The 21,479-nt window shown below is 44.3% G+C and overlaps 1 protein-coding gene across 1 annotated transcript in view; it reads left to right on the top strand.

Annotated features, from left to right (window-relative positions):
• Positions 1-21,479, top strand: part of LOC124782574 (kinesin-like protein Klp98A) — a 376,800-nt gene that overhangs the window by 217,051 nt on the left and 138,270 nt on the right. The window contains exons 3-4 of the mRNA XM_047253951.1: positions 20,952-21,065; positions 21,290-21,406. Of these exons, the coding sequence (XP_047109907.1) occupies positions 20,952-21,065; positions 21,290-21,406 (231 nt within the window). The remainder of the gene's footprint in view (positions 1-20,951; positions 21,066-21,289; positions 21,407-21,479) is intronic.

Below are 21,479 nucleotides of genomic sequence, written 5' to 3'. Positions count from 1 at the left end.
AAAGGTGACGCAGTTCACAATCTAGCGAGCTAACAGTGAAAGCGAGAGGGGGGAAAAAATTGAAATCAAAAAGTTAGGTCGAGGACCCTTGTACACTGGTTTATAATCACCTACTTCGATGACCTTTGTCCATTTAGAGATTACATTTATTACCACACCTCTGATATCTCTGATACATTTCATATATCCGTAAAGTTTTATACTTTTCGTTTGTGTACTTTACAGCGTGTTTCCACAGATTTACATTATTATAATTCGGGGGAAAAAGTGTGTAAAGTTCGGTTGTGACGTCACAACCCCTTGACCAGCTCACTCTTTCATTCCTCTCGTATTCAGTTTTAATTTATTTTCGACGCAGTTTGTCTCCTTTCTTGCCGCATCCTGTTTTCTATAGCGCTGTGTTGTATAGTGGAGCGGGGGTGGGACGACTGTGGGTGGGCCGTCACCCGTCGCATGCCGAGCCCTGTGGGCGTCCACGTTCTGCCTTACCTATTTCTCCCCTCTTGTTTTAGTTATTGACAGCCCACCTGATGTCCATTACATGTCCAGCCCTCACACCTTTACTATTCTGAGTCTGCCGACTACCGGACGTTCTTTGCTCTGTCTTTGGCCTTTATTGGGCTGTCAGGGGTCAGATGCCGGGTGGGATTTTTCTCGCCATTGGATGAACCCTGCGAGACCTGCCGTCTGCCCTGACGTAAGCACCAGTCCATGTGCCCTGACGTATGCACCAGTCCAATCCATACGTTTCTCCATAAATTCCTTGTTGAGTGTGGCATCAGCATTGCCCTCAGTGCCTCGGTCCTACCGTTCCTACATACTTTCGTCATCATAACACATACTCTTGAACATATCTGTTCCTGCGCTGGTGAGTTCTTTTTCTCATCTGCAGCGACTCCTTGAGCAATTTTTAAGCTACCGATCATGGTTACCCTCGGCATCTCTTGGTCATGGCTATCCAGATTCCTTGTACGACCTTGAACAGTGTGGACGCTCAGTGACCTTCATCTAGACACGGAGCCGCGTTGGGTTCCCAGCGAATGAACTTAGCCAAACTGGCTACCCGTTAGCTGACTCCTGAGATTGGTATTCCAAGATCAGACCTCCAATCAGTATTAAGCCGTCAAGTTTTAGGATTCTAGAATACGAATGACTCACTCTGGCTTCACCAAACAAAGTATGGGTGGTTAAGGAGACTATGAATCTGTGGAGGTCCTCCATGCAGGCCTCTCGCAAGGACTCAACCGTCCATTGTCGGCTCCCCATTGATCATATTTGGCTGACTCATGGTCATCTCCTCCGTTGTGAGGACCCACCCCACTGTCATTGACCGTTTTACGGTGGTCCACATTTTGCTAGACTGTCCCCAACCTAGCCGCCCAGTGGCGGACTCAGACTCTCTCTGACTTGCTACCCCTGGTATTAGGAGATGATGCTTCGTGGCTGACTTAGCTTTACATTTTATTCGTGAAGGGGGCTTTCACCAGTCTCTTTAAGGGAGCGCCACGCCCATTGAGGGGTTCGCAGAACACACTGTTGCCTGCTCTGCACAGACTTTACCTGTCTGGGCTCGGTTGTCCATCCCGGCCCTCGCCCTACCAGCTCCTTCGCTCTTCCTTCTTCCCCCTCCTCTCGTGTGATCTGTTCGACTTGTTCATATTATGTATATCTTCTTGTCTTGCCATGTCCATGTTGTTAATCTTCCCTGGGCAATTTCTGAGTGTGGTGTTTCTGGTATCTTGGCGGGAATGTAAGCCTCCCCCCCCCCCCCCCCCCCCTTGTATTCTGCTTTCAGGGGCTTCCGGCTGCTCCCTAAATAGGTCACCTCGCCTGCTTTACTTCTTATATCCCCTGTTTCTTCTTTTCTGCCCCTTATCTAGCCTTCGTTGACCTTTGGTAGACCTTGGAGTTTTCTTCCGTTGGGTTTTGCGCGGTAGGCCATCTCTGATGTACAGTCTTGTAGACCTGTCTGTTCGAGGAAAGAGGGACTGATGACCCAGTAGTTTGGTCCTTTTAATCAGCCTTCCAGTCAGAATGCATACTTCGCGGACCTCACTAATTCCGGATGAACAACCTCTGAATCGTGGGGGGCCGATGACCCCGTTCAGTTCCTTTACCCCCAATCAATCTAAGGCGTAAGCAGCCGCGGTAAATTTGTAATTGATTATTTATTACAGTTACAGCTGCGATGTTATACAGTGTAGCACCTGTTTCGGCCGTTAAAAGCTGTTTCCAAGTCTACAACAATTGGATGTAAAATGACAAATATACAAAAAGCGCTCTTACTTTTTGAAACAGGTAATTAACTGTATTACATGGTAAATGTAACTACAAGAAATAAACAGTTACTAACAATTTAAGAAGACTTAACCGTGACTCTCTTCTCCCTTCTTTCTTTCCTTGCGTTTTCCTTCCTTCCTTCCCTCCTTCCTCTCCGCCCGTCAGTCTCGTCCTTTACTCATACCTCATTAGCGTAAATTTAAAGTCTTTAAAGTTTCACTGTCCCGTGTTGTCGCAGTGTTTACTTGTACAATTTACTTTTACAAGAGTGTCCTGAAGATGTTCCGTGCCGGAGAAGTAAGCGCGCCAAGTTGTGCGGACGCGTCGTATCACGCCGCTGCTCGCAGCGCGTATGGCTTACCACCGGTGTCGTTTCGCAGTGCGTAGGCGTGACCGAGAGTGCATGTTCACATTACGCGCCGTCGGGTGGTGCCTTCTCTCCGTACAGAACACCCGGGCGCGTTTCGCAGAAGGATCTCTTTTCAGTTTCGCGAAAGCATGAAATCCTATCCTCGCCGCTGCCTCCCTCGTTTCGACTACGTGGGATAGATAAAGGCGCTGTAGGCTGATTTTCGCTTCAGATTCATTTCCTACATAAAACTAAGGATGTCCTTAACTGGAAGGTTGGTTCGTACACTACGAGGCAACTCAAAGTGTTATCACCGCGAAAAATTAAGTTACATAATTAATTTTTTAAAGTTTTGCAGGCACATGTCCGCAGTGGAGTACCCCGCGGTAATTCGTGTTAACCAGAAGCAGTGCGGCCTGACGCAGCTGCAACATCTCTGCCGTTGCCAAACACGAATACTACTGTGGCGCGGGTACCAAAACTGCGGACATATACACTCCTGGAAATTGAAATAAGAACACCGTGAATTCATTGTCCCAGGAAGGGGAAACTTTATTGACACATTCCTGGGGTCAGATACATCACATGATCACACTGACAGAACCACAGGCACATAGACACAGGCAACAGAAAAAAATGGTTCAAATGGCTCTGAGCACTATGGGACTTAACATCTTAGGTCATCAGTCCCCTAGAACTTAGAACTAGTTAAACCTAACTAACCTAAGGACATCACACACATCCATGCCCGAGGCAGGATTCGAACCTGCGATCGTAGCACAGGCAACAGAGCATGCACAATGTCGGCACTAGTACAGTGTATATCCACCTTTCGCAGCAATGCAGGCTGCTATTCTCCCATGGAGACGATCGTAGAGATGCTGGATGTAGTCCTGTGGAACGGCTTGCCATGCCATTTCCACCTGGCGCCTCAGTTGGACCAGCGTTCGTGCTGGACGTGCAGACCGCGTGAGACGACGCTTCATCCAGTCCCAAACATGCTCAATGGGGGACAGATCCGGAGATCTTGCTGGCCAGGGTAGTTGACTTACACCTTCTAGAGCACATTGGGTGGCACGGGATACATGCGGACGTGCATTGTCCTGTTGGAACAGCAAGTTCCCTTGCCGGTCTAGGAATGGTAGAACGATGGGTTCGATGACGGTTTGGATGTACCGTGCACTATTCAGTGTCCCTCGACGATCACCAGTGGTGTACGGCCTGTGTAGGAGATCGCTCCCCACACCATGATGTCGGGTGTTGGCCCTGTGTGCCTCGGTCGTATGCAGTCCTGATTGTGGCGCTCACCTGCACGGCGCCAAACACGCATACGACCATCATTGGCACCAAGGCAGAAGCGACTCTCATAGCTGAAGACGACACGTCTCCATTCGTCCCTCCATTCACGCCTGTCGCGACACCACTGGAGGCGGGCTGCACGATGTTGGGGCGTGAGCGGAAGACGGCCTAACGGTGTGCGGGACCGTAGCCCAGCTTCATGGAGACGGTTGCGAATGGTCCTCGCCGATACCCCAGGAGCAGCAGTGTCCCTAATTTGCTGGGAAGTGGCGGTGCGGTCCCCTACGGCACTGCGTAGGATCCTACGGTCTTGGCGTGCATCCGTGCGTCGCTGCGATCCGGTCCCAGGTCGACGGGCACATGCACCTTCCGCCGACCACTGGCGACAACATCGATGTACTGTGGAGACCTCACGCCCCACGTGTTGAGCAGTTCGGCGGTACGTCCACCCGGCCTCCCACATGCACACTATACGCCCTCGCTCAAAGTCCGTCAACTGCACATACGGTTCACGTCCACGCTGTCGCGGCATGCTACCAGTGTTAAAGACTGCGATGGAGCTCCTTATGCCACGGCAAACTGGCTGACACTGATGGCGGCGGTGCACAAATGCTGCGCAGCTAGCGCCATTCGACGGCCAACACCGCGGTTCCTGGTGTGTCCGCTGTGCCGTGCGTGTGATCATTGCTTGTACAGCCCTCTCGCAGTGTCCGGAGCAAGTATGGTGGGTCTGACACACCGGTGTCAATGTGTTCTTTTTTCCATTTCCAGGAGTGTACTTGCAAACATTTGAAAAATTAGTTCCTTAGTTTTATTCTTTCGCGGTGATAATTAACACTTTGGAGATTCCGTCGCATAGTACTGCACTAACAAGAAGACCGTACGAACTTCCTCTCACCAATCTGATCCGTATTGAGAGGGTATGTAGGGCACGACAACAACTTCACAGTGCGTTTAAAATAAACTGCGACTTTTGACAGTTCAACACGGAGCAAGTGGAGGGAAGCGTAGTTGCCTGCATGTGGAGCGCGCGTCAGCAGATAACCACACACGGAACGTGGCAGGGTCGCTTGACTGCGTGTAAAGCAAGCTGGCCGATCAAAGATCTTTCTGAAATGATTTTAAAGAAACTATTCGGTAATAAGCTCTCATTCTTTCACATCCTATAGTTTAAGTCGTCAGCTTCATGACGAACCACCTATCATTTCGTTAATGGCCATAGTTACTGTGAGGTTTCACTAGTAGGTGAATTACTACAAGAAGTTCTTACTTGCAGTGAAAAATTGGTGTCGCTGTGAATTTGTGTTTCATGCGTGTTAGGCTACATGTTGCTGGTATTAAATGTAGATAATATATTGAATTACTCTTTAAACTTCCAAGGATATAGCTGTCTGTTTCCAATCTTGAGAAAATATAGAGCGCTCCGGCACGTACTCGTGCGCCAGTGAAAAAACTGGAATGATATAGTCATAAATTCCTCGTATCATAAATGTTTTGAGATATTGAAACAAGTTTTTGGCGAATGATAACGATTGCGAGGCTGTTTTGCCATATGATTAATATGCAGAATTTCCATATCTACGGCTATATTCAAGACATTACAGATTTTTCCAAATAAATAATATAATTATTCAGCGTCATGGTGAAATGAGAAATGCTGTGGGTTTTATAAAAATGTAAGTGAAAAATTTACACGTTTACTTTTATACTGAGAATTTGCTGTTTCATAAGCTACTGAACCGACTTCCATTCAGTCGTTAGTTTAATAATACAGTATTTCAGGATTGTCCACCCCCCGGTAGCTGAATGGTCAGCCTGACGGATTGTCAATCCTCTGGGCCCGGGTACGATTCCCGGCTGGGTCGGGAAATTTTCTCCGCGCAGGGACTGGGCGTTGTGCTGTCATCATCATCATCATCATCATCATCATCCTATCATCCTCATCTACTGCAGGTCGCCGAAGTGGCATCAAATTGAAAGACCGGCATCCGGCGAACGGTCTGCCCGACGGGGGGCCCTAGTACGATTAAATAAATAAAATAAATTTCAGGATTATGTCGCAATTTCAACTGCATCACAATGTCAGTGAGATGAATATTTCTAAACTCTGCTGTCTTTTAACAAGGAAGATTTTAACATGGCAGCAGGAGAAGTTACGTAGTCCCCAAAACTCGTCCCTGGCATTCATGAATCAATGTCTACTCAACTACCTTCTTGGTATTATGACTTACAACAAGACCATCTCTGCCATGTAACATTTGCAGTAGCTTCCTTTGTCGGCATTTCAGCCTCAGTGAGCGTAAACTTCTTGCTGCTGCTTGCCACATTACTTTTCACCTAGGCCCATTTAAATGAGTATGATACGGGTGAAGACTAATTAAATTATGTCGTTTACCGTTTGCCAGTTCGCGTGGATTTTTGGCTTGTACAATACTAAAAGTTCCATTAACTTTGCCTTATACACACTAGGTTAAACTTTATCCCATGGAACATTTCTTTGTACCCATAGCAAAATATCCGCTTTCGTCCATTGCATTGTTGGACCTTTATGCGTCACAACAGAGTGGTATGGCGTTTTGTCCATTATTGTTGTCAAATTCCGAGGATTGTTTCGCAGCAACAGTTCAACATGCGCCCCGAATGACAATACGAGTTTGGAATTTTCACACAGAGACAGATCATTGGAAATCTTTCCCAGAGTAAGCCTTAGCCACACGTGGACCGTCACGTTTTTGTGAATGACCGGATAGTTTCATCTAGAATGCTACACGTGCGTGGCGTGTACGTTCGTATCGGTTAGCGGAGTGTCAATTGCACCATTTAAACAACGTAGAGGAACAGTTTACGTTGGTGTTGCTACCCGTTGTGTGAACCGAACTTTAGCATTTCCTTCCAAGCACGTGTAGTTATCGCAGTCTACTTCCATCGTTGGTTGTATGGTTTTATTTACTAAAGAAGGGACTGAGCAGCACCTTTGCCACGACAAGATATTTTTTTAGTATTAATGAGTTTGGTCGCGCACATAATGTGGCTAGTTTAATGTTGCCTGCCGATCAAAATTGTTTACTATGTTGACATTAATACCAAATTAATTGAGCACTTTTCTGAAGAGTGATAGTTGTCGCATAGCGCGAAGCATGTAGCTAATGTTAGTCGTTCGCTGCCCTCGGATTCATGATGTTTTTACTCGAGAATTAGGGTATCGCTAAAAGCCACCGTCCTCACGTAAACCTAGTATTATAGTTCACATGACGTTTTAATGCCTTTACCTATCCACACGTAGGCCGGTGGTTTAGTTACATATTTACTTGTTCCATGTAACAGATTTCTCGATAAACCTTATGATGTGGAGCGTGTCGGCAGAACAAACATAGAATGCTTATGTGGAACTAAATAAAAAAAATGAAACACAATATATGTGTACATGGCTGCACGCTTGCCAGTAATAAAGTTTTCCATTCTATTTTTTTATTGCAATGACTGGCTATCACTACTCAAGAATTCCTCTCTGGTGGAGGGGGAATTGTTAAGGGGAGAGCTCTTCAGTCTACATTTGAAAACATTTCTGTCAGACATTTTATTTCCGTGGCTAGATTGCCAGAGTTTTATAGCTGTGTACCGGTACTTCATCCTTTTCTGTGCCACAGTTGGGCTCATTAATGGGCAATGCAGATCATTTTTCTTTCTAGTGTTGTACTTGTATTTACATCACCTTCAAACTTAGGTGAATTGTTGATAAAAAATTTCATAAATGAATGTCTGTATTGCGAGTTCGTGGTTAATATTCCTAGTTCCTTAAACACTGACTGTAAGATTTAAGTGTGTAAATAAACTCACAATTCTAACTGCTTTCTCTTCTGCAATGAATACTTTTGGATTAAATGCGGATTCACTTCAGAAAATTATTCCGTAAGACATCAATCAATGAAAATATGCAAAATATGTTAACTTACCGACTTGCATAGCGCTGAAGTGGACATGTGTACTATCTGGTTTTCCCACTTTAATTAAATTTTCGTCAGTATGCGCAGCATAAACTTACGTGTCGCCGAGTTTTATTATGTGTGCGGTGTATTTCCGATTTCGCAAGTGGATTCTAAATGCATAGTGTTGACCTTGAGAAAGAGTAAAAATATGTCACGCTATATGTTGATAAACTTCAGAGTATTGGCTCAGGATCGACTCTGCCAGGAGGTCCGGGCAAGGGCCGCAGGCGCAGAGGAGATGACAGCGCGCCTGCGGCAGTACATTGCACCCGGGTTAGGAACGGTTGGGACTGAGGGAGTGGTTCCGTCTCCATAGATTCTCATACCGCGATCCGCATCGAGGCACTAGGGGTTCGTGGAAAGGGGTCGGAGGCGAGACAAGAAAGGGGCGTCGATTGCGACTGCAGTCGCGACAGAACTGCTTGCAGTGACTGGTCAGGCAAATATGCTCTCCCATGACACCAAACAGATGATGTCTTCTGCGGCCTGCGATGACCCCTTGGGTCCACACCGTATGCTAGCCAAACCTGTGCGCCCAGACACAGGCGCCCTGTACGTAGGCAGCCTTGTATACAGGATGGGTACGCAGCGTGGGTCTAACAGTCTGATGCTGGCAACTGTGCGGTATTGACCCCATTGATCGGACTGGACCCATATATTACAAGGAAGCTATGCGAGGCATCCTCGGTCAATGACATCTGTGAGGCCTCAAACGTGCAGGTCACTCATTCAGCTTCAGCATTGGAGGTGTGGTCACATGGTCGAATCCGTTGAGGTGACAGAAGACCTGGAACTGGGTTGGCGTCAGTTGGAGCCCATTGCCCGACACGAGGGCGTGAGGCGCCCGTTCAATGTCAAAATCATCTCAGGGGCACAGATGGGAGCAGCGATTGTGGAGGCCAGCATGCAAGCCTCACGTGGGAAGTTTCTAGGGGGCGTCTACCACCAGCAGCTACATATCTCCTTGACTCAGCAAAATTGTCATCCATCCTCTCCTATGGTTGGTCAGGATGAGGCCACGATGGAAAGCATTGTGCTGGGGACACCTGATAGGGAGAACAGGCATGACAGCAGCAGCACACGTGTTCAGTTTCATTATTGATGTTGGTCCAGTAGGCGTGCTGCCTGGCCAGGATTGTCTGTAGTTGTTTATCTAGAGCAAAACAAAGTTTCCTGGTAATCGAATTCTACATCGTGGCCAAGAGAGATGTGGGACAGTGCATCTGTGTTGGCATGTTGGACAGTGGGGTAGAAGTCAATTTAGTAGTGGTACCTGATTCAGAACAACGCCGAACACTGCAGACACTATGCCATCTTGCCCTGGAACGTAGAACAAAATCAAGGGTTTGTGGTCAGTCAACAGTGGAATTTGCTGCAATACAGACAGACATGAAATTTCTTTACCTCATAAATGATAACTGAGACCTCCTTCCGTATTTAGGAACAATTGAGCTGTGCAGCATCAAATATTTTGAAGGCGAAGGCAATTGGGTGCTTAGAACCTTTTGGCACAAAACTGTCATGTCATGCATCTGTCACCAGTCAATGGCAGGTATAGCATATATGCCATCAGATAAGGAGCTGCCCTGAACCCACTCTTAAGGCAATGGAAAGCCTGTTGACAGATGGCCGACCACACAAATTCAATGTCTTTAGTGCACAGGTGATTGACAGATCTGTGCCACATAAGGAATAGACTTAGTATTGTATGCGATTTCACCCAAAATGACCGGAACTGTTCAAGGTTAGAAGTTAGATTAGAGCTCATGATGGTCAAGTGATTAGCGTTAGAGCAACGGTTCGACTCCCGCTCAACTTCAGTTATTTAGTTGCAATTTGTTTTGCTTTGAAAGCAACCGTCCATTCGTTTAGTGAGCCAGCCAGTCAGGCTCCAGGTCTAGGCTGTGATGCGAGTGCGTGTACAGAGCGGCAAGTTAAGTGTTTATCCTTTTCTGTGTTTTCCGCGTAATATAGTTGTTAAATTTTTTGCGTGTTTCTCTGTTTAAGAGAGTTAATCTCGTGTTTTTGTAAGTGTAAATTCATTCAGTCTTCAGCGTAATAGTTGCTCACTGAACAGCCAGCTATGTAGCTATTTAAAGCGTCAGCGTCCACTCTTGACACCACAGGAGGGTAGCAAGTGACGTATCTGGGATTGTCTGCTTTTGTAGTTCACTTCTTCAATTAGTCTTGCTGGGATGGATAGGATATGTGCATGCTGTGTGCGGACGCACGAGAAGCTGGCCGCAGTTCACGAACAGCTGAACGTGCTGTTGGCTACGATTACCCACCTTCGGGCTGCTGCCTCGGGGTGTAGCGGCGGCGGAGCATCTGGCGCATCGCATGGGACACCTCAGGTGTCACTTGTTTTACCCACGGACTCTGCTTCCAAGGCACCTCCTAGTGCACGCGACGCGGTAGATCCTCTTGAGTTGCGGGTGTAACGTGTTCGCGCCGCTCCAGTCGGAGGGCCAATGCGGCGACTAGCCATCTGGCCTCGCCCATTCACCTTGTGAGTGGACGGGCCTCCCCTTCAGCATGCTCCAAGCAGTCAAACGGAGCGCGGGGTTTACTGGTTATTGGGAGCTCCAGTGTTAGGTACGTTATGGAACCCCTTAGGTAGATAGCGTCCAGGGCTGGAAAGAAAGCCAATGTGCACTCTGTATGTCTACTGGCGGCCTCATCCGAGATGTGGAGGCGGCCTTGCTGGTGACAATAGAGCGTGCAGGATGCAGTGGTCTGCAAGTCGTGGCTCACAGCACCAACGACGCCTGTCGCATGGGTTCTGAGATGATCCTCAGTTCGTACAGGCGGCTGGTGGAGGTGGTGAAGACTGCTGGCCTCGCCTGCGGAGTGCAAGTAAAGCCCGCAATTTGCTACATCATTCCCAGAATTGATCGGTGTTCTTTGGTTTGGAGCGGAGTGGAGGGTCTCAACCAAAGGCTTCATACACTCTGTGACGGTCTTGGCTGAAAATTTCTGGACCTGCGTTATCGTGTGGGTATTTGTAGGTCTCACATTGGCAGGTCAGGGGTACACTACATAAAGGAAGCAGCTACTCGAGTAGCAGAGTACTTGTGGAGTGAACATGAGGGTTTTTTAGGCTAGGCGGTAGTTTGAGGTGCTTTGACGAACACCCTCCAGTCGATTCACAGCAAGGGAAGTCAAACAGCGTTCAGAATAAAGACACTTTGACTGTCACAATTTCATCAGTAAACTGTCGAAGTATTCATAATAAAGTTCCAGAGTTTACTGCCCTCCAGGAAAGTTCTCGCGGTCAAATTATTCTCGGGACTGAGAGATGGCCGAAAGTGGAAAGCTCTGAGATATTTAGCGAGTCGTTGAACGTATATCGGAAAGACATATTAGAGGCCATAGGAGGGGGAGTGTTCATTCCAGTTGACAAAAATATTGTCTCTATTAAGATCGAAGTTGAGTGTGACAGTGAGGTCGTCTGGTCGCTTATCGTAGGTGTAGGTGAAAGTAAGTTAATTGATTGATGTGTTTACTTGCCACTCCATTCCGCTGTGGCAGTTCTAGAGTCAGTCAAAGAAGGTCTACGGTCAATAGCGCGTAAATACCAGACCATGCAATACTAGTTGGAAGCGACTTAAACCTGTTGAGTATAGACTGGAATGTTTATGGATTCATTGCGAGGGGTACAGATAAGACAGTCATGTGAAATACTTTTGAACACGTTTTCTGAAAATTGTCTTGATCAGCTAGCTCGGCAGCCACTCGCAATGGAAATATCTTAGACCTTGTAGCTACAGAGAGGCCGGACCTTATTGGCAATGTCGGTATAGAAACGGGGATTAGCGATCATGATATCATTATAACTACTGTTATTGCGAAAGTTAATAAATCAGTCAAGAAGACAAGGAGAATGTTTCTGCTAGACAGAGCAGATAGACAGTGAACTGGCATCGCTTAGTATCAGTAAGATGGATGCAGAGGAATTATGGGCGAAGTTGAAGCAGATTGTAAACCGTGGTCTAGGGAGCTATAAAGGATGAAAAGGCGAACCATGATTTAATAACAAAATTCATAAGATGCTGAGGAAGCAGAGGCTGTTGCACTCTAGGTTCAAAAGGGGACGCACAAACGACGACAAGCGAAGGTTAGTGGAGATTCGTGCGTCTGTGGATAGATCTATGCGCAAAGCATGTAACAGCTACCATCCTCACACCTTAGCAAAAGATATGGCAGAGAACCCAAGAAAATTCTGGTCGTATGTAAAATCACTAAGGGGATCTAAGGCTTCCAGGCTTCCAGTCAGTTCTCTGGTGTGGCAGTTGAAGATAGCAAAAAGAAAGCTGAAGTTTTAAATTTCACGTAGAAGAAATCGTGTTCACGCAGGAGAACCGCACACACACACACACGCACACACACACACACACACACACACACACACACACACACACACACAGAGTCATTTGACCATCGGACAGACTCCCATAAGGACGACATAGAAATAAGCATACCTGTCGTAGAGAAGCAAGCTAAGGATTTGAAAACAAATAAATCACCAAATCTGGATGGAATCCCAGTTTGATTTTACGAAGGGTACTCTACGGCATTGGCCCCTTACCTAGCTTGCATTTATCGTGAATCTCCCGCCCAGCACAAAGTTCCAAGCGACTGGAAAAAAGCGCAGGTGACTCCAGTATACAGTGTGTTACAAAAAGGTACGGCCAAACTTTCAGGAAACATTCCTCACACACAAAGAAAGAAAATATGTTATGTGGACATGTGTCCGGAAACGCATACTTTCCATGTTAGAGCTCATTTTATTACTTCTCTTCAAGTCACATTAATCATGGAATGGAAACACACAGCAACAGAACGTACCAGCGTGACTTCACTTTGTTGCAGGAAATGTTCAAAATGTCCTCCGTTAGCGAGGATACATGCATCCACCCTCCGTCGCATGGAATCCCTGATGCGCTGATGCAGCCCTGGAGAATGGCGTATTGTATCACAGCCGTCCATAATACGAGCACGAAGAGTTTCTACATTTTGTACCGGGGTTGCGTAGACGAGAGCTTTCAAATGCCCCCATAAATGAAAGTCAGGAGGGTTGAGGTCAGGAGAGCGTGGAGGCCATGGAATTGGTCCGCCTCTACCAATCCATCGGTCACCGAATCTGTTGTTGAGAAGCGTACGAACACTTCGACTGAAACGTGTAGGAGCTCCATCGTGCATGAACCACATGTTGTGTCTTACTTGTAACGGCACATGTTCTAGCAGCACAGGTAGAGTATCCCGTATGAAATCATGATAACGTGCTCTATTGAGCGTGGGTGGAAGAACATGGGGCTCAATCAAGACATCACCAACAATGCCTGCCCAAACGTTCACAGAATTCAATTGGGCCAACTGGCGGTGAATCGAGGACGTACAGTACATACTGACGAAACTAAAATGAGCCCTAACATGGAAATTAAGCGTTTCCGGACACATGTCCACATAACATCTTTTCTTTATTTGTGTGTGAGGAATGTTTCCTGAAAGTTTGGCCGTACCTTTTTGCAACACCCTGTGTAAGAAAGGTACCAGGTGTACCGGTATGAAATGAGCGTTAAGATACGAATGTGTCGATAGGGAACATTTGTTGTGAACGAGCCTTAATTTTTTTGTTTAGTTGGTATGACATCTATCAAAGATATTTAGTATACATCAAGTCATGGAACAAACAACATCATATGTTTTCATCGTGTTAACAATGTCGAATTTTATACCAAAAAGTGATCATTTGCGGAAAGCATTAATTTTTTGTTTTCATTTGAATAAAAGTGCTGCAGAGTCGCATCGAATGCTTGTCGAGGCATATGGTGATCATGCTCTATCAGAAGCAACATGCAAAAGATGGTTCCAACCGTTCCGAATAATGATTTTGATGTAAGAAATGAAGAACATGGAAGACCACCAAAAATGTTCAAAGACGCCGAATTGCAAGCAATATTGGATGAAGATGATACTTTGAGTCAGAAGCAAATGGCAGCAATGCTAAATGTTGCACAACAAACAATTTCTGACCGTTTGAAGGCTATGGGAAAGATCCAAAAGTGTGGAAAATGGATGCCACATAAATTGAATGAAAGCTGGAAAGCCGAAAAACCATTTGTCAAATTTTGCTTCAAAGAAATGAAAGAAAATCAATTTTGCATCGAATTATTACTAGCGATGAAAAATGGATTTATTTTAAGAATCATAAACGGGAAAACTCATGGGTTAATCCGGGACAACCATCAACATCGACTGCAAAACCAGATCGTTTCGGCAAGAAGACAATGCTTTGTGTTTGGTGGGATCAGAAAGGCGTGGTGTATCATGAGCTTCTAAAACCCGGCGAAACTGTGATTACTAATCGCTACAGACAACAAATGATCGATTTGAACTATGCATTGATCGAAAAAAAGACCAAAATGGGTCAGAAGACATGGCAAAGTAATTTTTTTACACGACAAATCACCTGCACACAAAGCAAAACTGGTTCAGGATACAAACAAAACACCTGGCTGGGAGCTACTACCCCACCCGCCGTATTCACCAGACTTGGCCCCTTCCGACTACCATTTGTTTTCATCAATGAGACACGCATTGGCTGAGGAACACTTCAGTTCCTACGAAGAAGTCGAAAATTGGGTGCCTGATTGGTTTGCTTCAAAAGAAGAACATTTCTATTGGCGTGGTGTCAACAAATTGCCAGAAAGATTGTCAAAATGTATAGCAAGCAAAGGTCAGTACTTTGAATAAAATGTTTTTACTTCTCAGTTCAAAATTAGTGTTTGATTTTCACCAAAAAAACGTTCATTTCATACCGGTACACCTGGTAAAAGAACAGACTTGCAAAATTACAGACCAATATCCCTGACTTCTGTTTGCTGCAGAATCCTTGAACTCATTCTCAGTTCGAATATATTAAACTTTCTTGAAGTTTAGCAGCTTATGTCCACGAATCAGCATGGCATCTCTCGTGCGAAATTCAGCTTGGCCTTTTCTCTGAGAAGTAGGGATGAAGTGCAACAGGCAGATTCCATATTTCTAGGTTTCTGTAAAGCATTTGACATGGTGCCACATTGCAGGCTGTTAACGAAGGTACGAGCATATGGAATACGTTCACAGATATGTGAGTGGCTCGAAAACCTGTTAAATAATAGAACCCAGTATGTTGTCCTCGACGACGAGTAGTCATCAGAGACAAGGGTCTTATGAGGAGTGGCCCAGGGAGCTGTGATAGGACCACTGTTGTTCTCTATGTACATTAATGATTTGGCGGACAGGGTGGGCAGCAGTCTTCGGTTGTTTGCTGATGATGCCGTGGTGTACGGTAGGCTGTCCAAGTTGAGTGACTGTAGGAAGATACAAGACGACTTAGACAAAATTTCCAGTTGGTGTGATGAATGGCAGTTAGCCGTAAATATGGACAAATGTAAGTTAATGCGGATGAGTAGGAAGAACAAACCTGTAATGTTCGGTTACAGTGTTACTAGTATCCAGCTCGACACGGTCAAGTCATTTAAATATCTGGGCATAACGTTGCAAAACGAAATGAGGTGAAATGAGGACGTGGAAATTGTGGCAGTGAAGACAAATGGCCGACTTCGGTTTATTTGGAAGAATTGTAGGAAAAAGTAGAGGAGACCGCATATAGGACGCTGGTGCAACCTATTCTTGGGTACTGCGCGAGTGTTTGGGATCCGTACCAGGGCAGATTGAAGGAAGACATCGAAGCAATTCAGAGGCGGGCTGCTAGATTTTTTACCAATAGGTTAGAACAAAACTTAAGTGTTAGGGAGATGCTTCAAGAGCTCAAATGGGAATCCCTCGATGGAAGGCAGCGATCTTTTTGGGAAACAATGTTGAGAAATTTAGAGAACCGGCATTTGAAGCTGACTGCCGAACGATGCTGCTCCCGCCAACACACATGGCGCGTTAAGAACCACGAAGGTAAGATACAAGAAATTAGGGCTCATACGGAGGCACACGGACAGTCATTTTTCCTTGGCTCTATTTGCGAGGGGAACAGGAGGGGAAATGACAAGTCGTAGACAGGGTACTGTCCGCCACGCACGTTATGGTGGCTTGCGGAGTATTTGTGTAGATGTGGATGATCAAATTTACATGGTCCCACGTGAGCGTGATGCTTTTGTAACTAAGATTGTGCCCCAGGTATTTGATGCTGGAGACAAAGAAACTGCACTTTCCTGTAGAAAGGGATTCAGTTTTCTTGTGATGTTCTGCGTCCACTGACCACCTAATGATGATGTCGACCAAGTAATTAACATAGTTTATAGTACTTTGAATCTGTTATTCTGAATCCTTTTGAAAAATGGTGAGTGCACTCACAGTCCAAAATGGTAAGTGATTGTATCTGTATAAGCCGAATGATGTGTTTGAAACTAGCAACTGACATGAGGCATCATCAAATGGCGGTTGGAGATACGCATCCATTAAATCTTCGAATAATAGTGCCCCCTAGCCAGTTTCGTCAACAAATCATTAGGGTGAGACAGTGGATGGAGATTAGTGTTAGACTGGGAGTTAATAGTGGACTCAAAATCACCACAACGACTCATTTGGTTTTTTAGTGACCACTGTAAGCATCAGCCATTGACTGGTGGAAAATTGGAAAATAACATCTTGATCCTGAAGCTGTGTGAGTTACACTTGACTGCAAACAGAATTGGGTGATCTCAGCAAAATTTAGGTACTACAGAAGGCGTTTCAGAGAAATATGAACTGTAAGATTACTGGCACACATGATTGTTGGTTCAGAAACTCATGACATGAACACAGGGAGTAAAGAACAGGAAAAGGCATTGTGTCTGTCATTAAATTGACTTGTTACCTACTTTGAACCCAAAAGAAGTAAAGGTGTGTAAGCTGAAAATGTTAGTTGCAGTAGTGGAGCACACAGCTGAGAAGGTTAGGATGCATTTAACATTTTTATATTTAGCCTTCACTGTCAGTTCACCAAGAAGAGGAATGCCTCTGTGGCAGTAAGATAGTACCCAGCACTAGTCCTGCCGCAGCGGAGGCAAATTGAGCTGCCTGTGTGTGTCCTCGTTAATTACAGATGTGGTGTCCAGTTGGAATTGGAATGGCCGAATAGCGCCAAGTCCGAGGTGAGCTTTTGCGGTGGTGGGGAAGCCATCTGCTCCAAAATTGTGATAGTGTGGACCACAGAGCTGTATTCGTGCTGAAGTTGAGCAAGTGGCTGGTGGGCTGCTTGTTGGGACAACGGGCAGATGACCACACTCGCCACAGCCCCATTAGTCAGCTGCATGACGCTGATATCAGCTTCCTGTGTGCTTGCCACCACAGTCAGGACAGGACTGAAGTTTCTTCAGCATGTACGTTGTATGTCTCAGTGCTGAGGAAGGAGGTCATTCTTGGCCTGCCCGGTTGACATTCCAGAGAAGGTCATCCATTGCTGAGGAGAGAGCAGAATAAGCAATGTTCTTAAGCTTCAAGAGACTGGCGATCTGAATGTCCTTGGACTCAGGTGAGATGTAGGGGCAGAACTGGAGGATTATGAAAGGAGTCATCAGGTGACCAGTGCTTTTAATGCTGACTGACAAATCATGAAACTTGAATTTCGTTTCTAAATGCATGCTGAGTTACCGAAGCAATGTCAAAAGATTTAGCAGTTTTAAGCACTTCACCGATACTGGAATTGGACTTGGCCAAAGCTTCAGCGGTGACCTGCCTGTCAGGATCAAGGTGCGCAATCACACCTCGAATCACTGATTCTACATACAAAGCTTTACAGTTGTGGCTCATGAAACTGCAATAACCTGTGGGTCCCTGCAAATAGACAGCCAAAGCAGTGTATGATTGTCCGTGTTGTTTTATGAAACCAGTTGAACTGGAGTCTAGATATGACGACTTGTGTCTGCCGATCATAATATTCGTTTAATTAAGCACTGAAAGACAATTTGCTAGGGTCTGAGAGTGGTTGGAATTTCTTCACCATTTCGTATAAAGTACTACTGGAAGACTTCACTTCCTACTAGACATCACATAAGCAAAACAGTACAATTCAAAATGGGGGAGGTAAACGTGCCAAAGACTCGTTGAAGGCACTAAATGGCAGTTGGGACATGGCCACGGCCACCAACTGGCATGATTGTTGCTGCTGAGCCGTGAGCTGCATGAGAGAAACTTGCTGCTTATGTTTATGTTGTTGGTGGTTCCTTTCCTTGTGAGCTACAAATTGCTGCTGCTGTTGTTACTACTGCTGCTGCTGCAGTGACAGCTGTTGGTCAAACATCCAAAAAAATTTGGGTTGCATAACACTGACCTGAATGTGAACTCATTGCTGTAAACACAATAGAGTAAGAAATTCTTGGCAGCGTTTATAGTCCACTCACTGAAGACCAAAAAGAATAGAATAGGGTAAAAGCTCATTTAGTCACAAATTTTTGTACAGCAGTAGAAGGGAGTGTCATTAACAACCTATAAAAATCCTATCCACTCCAGTGTGAGCTAGGCGGTGAGGGGAGGGGGGCCATTTAAAGTTCTCTTTGTTATGTTTTTATTTGATAACTCTAAAACTGTGGCTTCTAGTGAAAATGTTTTGCCAAAAACTAAATTTCCTACAAAAGAGATCCTATACATTTTTTCTCTAGGCCTAACAGTTTGCCTGTTGGAAGAGATCGAAAAATCACAGATTATCAAAATATGTGGTTTAATGATATAAAATAACTTTTTATTATTAAATTCAACAAATATTAAATGTGTGTACCTGGTATCTGCACAGCAGAGCCACAGTAGTGGATAAATTGTGTTCTGGGGGTGTAGCAGGGCAGAGCAGATCCGGGTAGAATGATGCAAGGGGAGCTAGGTCACCAGATTTTGTTCATGTGCTTCCCCCCTTCATAGGTCAATAAACTGAAGAGTGAGCATCTGATTTCCTACTCTATCTACCCCATTTTATCTATCCCACTACATCACAAGAAGCAACTACAGGGTGTGTCACAAAGTTATTCTGACCTTCCACAGTGTGCTTTGTGAATCAGTGGCAACATAGTGTGCAGAAATGCCCGAGGCGTGTTTATTTTCCGCAAATTGCATTAACATTACACGAAATGCAGATATGAGTTTAGTACCAACGTTGGCAATGACCTTAACGACTGAAAGCTTTATTTGTGACAGTCTTTTTGTTGTGCCTATCTGCGACTCAGCATCTCCGCTATATGGTCAGTAACAATTTTTCTGCTCATAATATTATTGCATTCCATCCTGGATTTTCCATTGTTTGATCAATGCAAGGAGTGGCTATGTACAGAATCCATGCAAATCTCTGCACGATGTTCCCCTCTGCCAATGAAGAACAGTGTGCAGAGATTTGCACTGTTTCTGTCCATATCTTTTCCTTGTGTTAGTATTATTAGTAACGTGTATCTGCATTCCATGTATTGTTAATGCACTAATGGAAAATAAACATGCCTCAGGCATTTTTTCATACTTCATTGCCATTGATTCATAAAGTGGACTGGGGAAGGTCAAAATAACTTTGTGACACACCCTGTATTTAGTTGCTTCTTGGGATGTAGTGAAACAGACAGAGCAGGAAATCATCTGCTCGCTCTGCAGTTTGCAGGTGTATGAAAGAGGGAATCTGGTGATCTACCTTCACTCGCATCCTTCTATCCTGTTACTTCCACAGAACACAATTTACCCTTTAATATGGCTCTGCTCCACTTAGACCAGGTATACAAATTTAATATTCTTTCTTAACCCACTGAATGTAACATCAAAAATAAATTTTGTGCCATTAAAACACTATTTTTGGCAACCTGTGATTTTCCCATTCTCTGCAGTGCGGAAAATGATAGGTCTAGAGAAAAAGCGTATAGTATTTTTTTGTACGAAATTTAATCTAGTTTAATTTCATACTGGGAAATATTTTTGCTAGAAGTTGTGGTTTTTGAGTTATTAAATAAACGAATTAAATAACGAAGTGATCTTTAAACGCCCCCAGCCCCTCTGAGCCCCACACTCACACCCAATGGGACAGGACTTTTTGTACATTGTTCACAACACTCTCCCCTACCACTGCAAAAAGAAAAATTGCACTTCATACTTTTGAAAGTATTCCAAGTCAACTAAATACAGAAAATAAATACAAACAGGTCATTTTTGAAAATTTTTATTTCAACCCTTCTCATCCACACCCCCATCCCTAGTGGTAGTGGGGAATTTTACTTCCGCAGTATTTTTATGTGAATAATAAGTTAAATCCCTAAAGAATTCAGTTGAAATCGCTCCAGGTGTTCCTGAATTATGCTTCCATAGTAGCCCCTTTCCATTCTCATTTACACAGGATGCATGTGGTTCTTAAGCCTATAGTGGTTCTTTCCAGATAGTAAGTAATGGTTAAACTCCTGATTCTTTTAAGAATCAGACTCCCGTGTACAATACAGCTTCAAGCTTCTGATTCATTTACAAATAGGTTAAGATGTTAAATATTTGACATTAAGCATGTAAGTGAGAAAAAGTTTAGAAAATATCTGAAATTATGTTTAAAGTTTGTAGGAAGTCACTAAGTGCTCTCATTTTCAAATACAGGATTAATATATCTTCGGTATTTGCAAACAATTTGTTACTCTTCCTTTTGATACACACCTCATCCCCTCCCCTATGAGGTAGGTGGTTCTCAGCCCACAGTGCTCATTTCCAGATAGTAAATGATACATATACCAAGTTTGGTTGAAATGGGCCCAGTAGTTTAGGAGTTGTTGAAAATACTTACACACATCCATTTTTATAATATATAGAGATCTTATGAGGTTGGTGGGGATGACACTTTACTGATAGTGGAGAATACTCTTGCTTAATATGGATATTTTCCTTATATCTTGCATAACTTTTTAAAATTGTGTTTCTTTGTTGTATCTTATTTGAATAAGACATTATGCTCCTTCTGTTGTGTATAAGAGCTTAATGATACCCATAAAATTGTGAAGTACTGCTGTCTTCAAAGTTTTACATGTGGATGCTGTATTATATTGAGTTTCTTTGTGTTTCAGATTGTTAATGGAAAAGACGGTGATTTTGGACGTGAGAGGTACAAGGATTTCACTTTTGATTATTCTTATTGGTCATTTGACTCATCTGATGCCCACTACGTTTCTCAGAAAAAGGTTATACTCTATATATTTTGACTTAATAAAACAAGTTTGTACTATTAAGAGTAATAAATTTCAAACGGTTGGAAAATTATAAATTTATGGTTTATGATAAAAAATTGTACAGATTGTTGTTCTTTATTTTTGTTTAGACTACTGCAAGAAAAAGTTTCTAAACTTAGCAAGACATTAGTCAAAAATTTGTAAATTTCTTGTGTTTAATTTTTTTCATTGTTTAGGTCTTCGAAGACTTGGGTACAGATGTTATTGAAAGTGCCTTTGAAGGCTATAATGCTTGTGTATTTGCATATGGGCAAACAGGCAGTGGAAAAACATTTACAATGATGGGATCTCCGGTATGTACCGTAAGATCTGGAATTTATGTATTGTAGCCTTTACTTATTTTATTACTGGGATACTTAGAATAAT

The sequence above is a fragment of the Schistocerca piceifrons genome, chromosome 1 (assembly GCF_021461385.2).
Source record: "Schistocerca piceifrons isolate TAMUIC-IGC-003096 chromosome 1, iqSchPice1.1, whole genome shotgun sequence".
In the NCBI taxonomy this organism is placed as follows: Eukaryota; Metazoa; Arthropoda; class Insecta; order Orthoptera; family Acrididae; genus Schistocerca; species Schistocerca piceifrons.
This window is presented reverse-complemented; position numbering and strand designations above follow the sequence as displayed.